This window comes from Salvelinus sp. IW2-2015, unplaced genomic scaffold (genome assembly GCF_002910315.2).
Source record: "Salvelinus sp. IW2-2015 unplaced genomic scaffold, ASM291031v2 Un_scaffold3502, whole genome shotgun sequence".
Classification (NCBI taxonomy): domain Eukaryota; kingdom Metazoa; phylum Chordata; class Actinopteri; order Salmoniformes; family Salmonidae; genus Salvelinus; species Salvelinus sp. IW2-2015.
The window spans coordinates 39,157-41,939 of NW_019944782.1; the positions used below are offsets into that span (position 1 = coordinate 39,157).

Genomic DNA, 2,783 nt, shown 5'->3' on the forward strand with positions numbered 1-2,783 from the left:
CACACCGGTAAGCACCACAACTGTTGTTGTTTATGATCAGGCTGCCCATACTCTATACCATCTACTGCGTCTTGCCTATGCCGTTCTGTACCATCACTCATTCATATATCTTTTAGTACATATTCTTTATCCCTTTACACTTGTGTGTATAAGGTAGTAGTGTGTGGAATGTTTAGATTACTTGTTGGTTATTACTGCATGGTCGAACTAGAGTCTTTATGTTGACGTTTATAACCTTTAGTAGGAGGAAACAGTCTTTATTGATGTTTAACACTTGAGGGACCTCAAGTTACATGACTTCTATATTTCAGGACAGACTCATTTGTAGTCTTTCTTAACAATGAAATGGTTGACGAATTCCTGTTTCTCTCCTATCCAGACTACCTAGTGCCGCTGCTGTCCTCTGTCTTCATTCTCCTCTGGATCCTGGCGTTGGTCTCAGTCTTCCTCTACTGCGTGCGTCGCCGTCGGAAACATGGCAGTCACCATGGCAACGGAGCCTTGTCGTCCGCGGCAACCGAAGACAACACAACTAACAATGTGCGCGAGCAGCTCAACCAGATCAAGAACCCCATCAACGAGAAACACGCAGGAGGCGGCGGCCATCTTACAACATCGGTGGTCGTCAAGGACTACGAGGATAAGAACTCGATCGTCGCCAAGGTACGGACACACCACCCCCCGGAGGGCGAGGAGGACAACGATAAAGAGAGACATATGGGGAATAAAGGACGCTTCGCCGTTACAGCCAAACAACCTGCCTACACACTGGTGGAGCGGGAAGACCGGGGCCTCAATGGAGGCCTGGGGGCCAACGGGCCCAACGACGGGGACGGCAGGACCGCGGTGCAGCCCAGCTCCAAACACCCTAACTGGACTAATAAACAGGACAACAGGGTCCTGGAGACGGCACACAGCATGAACAGGATGGACTACATCGTATAGCAGGAAGTGACATTGGAGGCAGGAAATAAAACGCTGTGTAAAGAATTCCCCTTCCTGGACGTTATGGTCATCCCGGCAACGTGGTCCTTCTGACACGCTCTGTAGACACTGTGTTGCCGTGCAACCCAAACCCTTTGATCATGCTGAAGAGGACCAGGGGGAGTGTTCTGGGATTTGTAGTTTTGTAGTTCCTAAACTGTTACGTCATTATTCTGTGACTACAATTTTTTTGTTTTGTTTTGGATATAATGAATCCCTGGGTGCGTCAGATGTGGTACCCTGTTTCCTATTTAGTGCACTACTTTTGACCAGAGCCCTATGGGCCAAGTGTACGTTGTAGGGAATAGGTTGCTGTTTTAGACGTTGCTCCTGATAATTTAACGCTAGCTGGCTACACTGGCAGAAAAGGTTGCTTTGGTTGGCAGGATAAGAGGTGTTGTGTTTTCACATTTCAACACTACACTTATTCCCTAATATAACACACTACTTTTGAGTGGAGCCCTATGGGACCTGGTCTAAAGTAGTGCACTATGTAGGGAATAAGGGTGCCATTTTAGACACACATAGTTTTAATGTATTTCTCTCTCTCTCTCTCCTCAGTATAAACTAGTTTTGTTTGCCTTTTCAGCTTTCATACCACAGCAATGTCATGAAATTAAACCAAAATAAGTACAACTTTAGAATTATTTATTCTTTTGGGGCGGGTGTTGTCCATGTCAGCAGTTGCAATATGAAGAATTTGTGTCGGTTTAGAATGTGTAGATATGTACATTTCTTTTATTTTTATTAATCATTGTGTATATTTTGATTTATTAACTTAAATAATAATCAAGAGCCTTAAGATATAATTCCTTTTTATTTATATGTTCTGTCTCTAGATGGAAGGTTTTGACGGCTTAGTTTATTTTTTGACGATGAACTTGTTTATTTCTTTCACAAAAAAATGCATTTGTTTTTGTTGTTGCCTGAAATATTTTTATTATTTTTGTTTGTTGTGTTTTTAATGATTCTACAGCGTCCATTGTTGCTTAGAAGGGAAGAAGAAATTAAAACTAAATATAAAATACATGGTTGCTTTGGGTTGTAAACGATTCAGAGATTGAGTGTAGTGGCAGACATTTTCCTTGTGACTAATTGAACAAAAAGCCTTTAGCAGCATCATAAGTCACTCATCACATACTCAGAAAACTGAAAAACAAGTATATCTGCCAATCACGCATCAATCACGCATAAAGTCATAGCTAGACCAAGGACTTGTCCCACAGTGCACCCTATTCCCTATGGGCCCTGGTCAAAAGTAGTGCACCCTATTCCCTATGGGACCTGGTCAAAAGTAGTGCACCCTATTCCCTATGGGCCCTCGTCAAAAGTAGTGCACCCTATTCCCTATGGGCCCTGGTCAAAAGTAGTGCTCTGTCAGGAGCATATGACCACATTATTACAGATTGGAGAGGAGGCAGAGAGGATGACGTTAGTGTCTGTAGTGTCTGTTGTTTCTCCTGGACCAGACAGATAGGCTGTCGGTGTCTGTAGGGTCTGTTGTGTCTCCTGGTCCAGACAGAGAGGCTGTAATGTTAACTGGGTCCATGTGGTCTGTTATAAGAGCTGTGACGTCATACTTCTCCTTCCCGCCAGCAGCCAGCCCCTGCTCCAAATAGCACCCTATTCCCTATGGGCCCTGGTCTAAAGTAGTGCACCCTATTCCCTATGGGCCCTGGTCAAAAGTAGTGCACCCTATTCCCTATGGGCCCTGGTCTAAAGTAGTGCACCCTATTCCCTATGGACCCTGGTCAAAAGTAGTGCACTATAAAGGGAATAGGGAGCCATTTGGGAGGTAA

The 2,783-nt window shown here is 44.3% G+C and overlaps 1 protein-coding gene across 1 annotated transcript in view; it reads left to right on the forward strand.

Annotated features, from left to right (window-relative positions):
- Window positions 1-2,354, forward strand: part of LOC112075993 (protein jagged-1b-like) — a 15,565-nt gene extending 13,211 nt beyond the window's left edge. Inside the window, exon 3 of the mRNA XM_024142892.2 lies at window positions 380-2,354. Within this exon, the coding sequence (XP_023998660.1) occupies window positions 380-945 (566 nt within the window). The 3' untranslated portion in view covers window positions 946-2,354. The remainder of the gene's footprint in view (window positions 1-379) is intronic.
- Window positions 2,355-2,783: the final 429 nt, after the last annotated feature.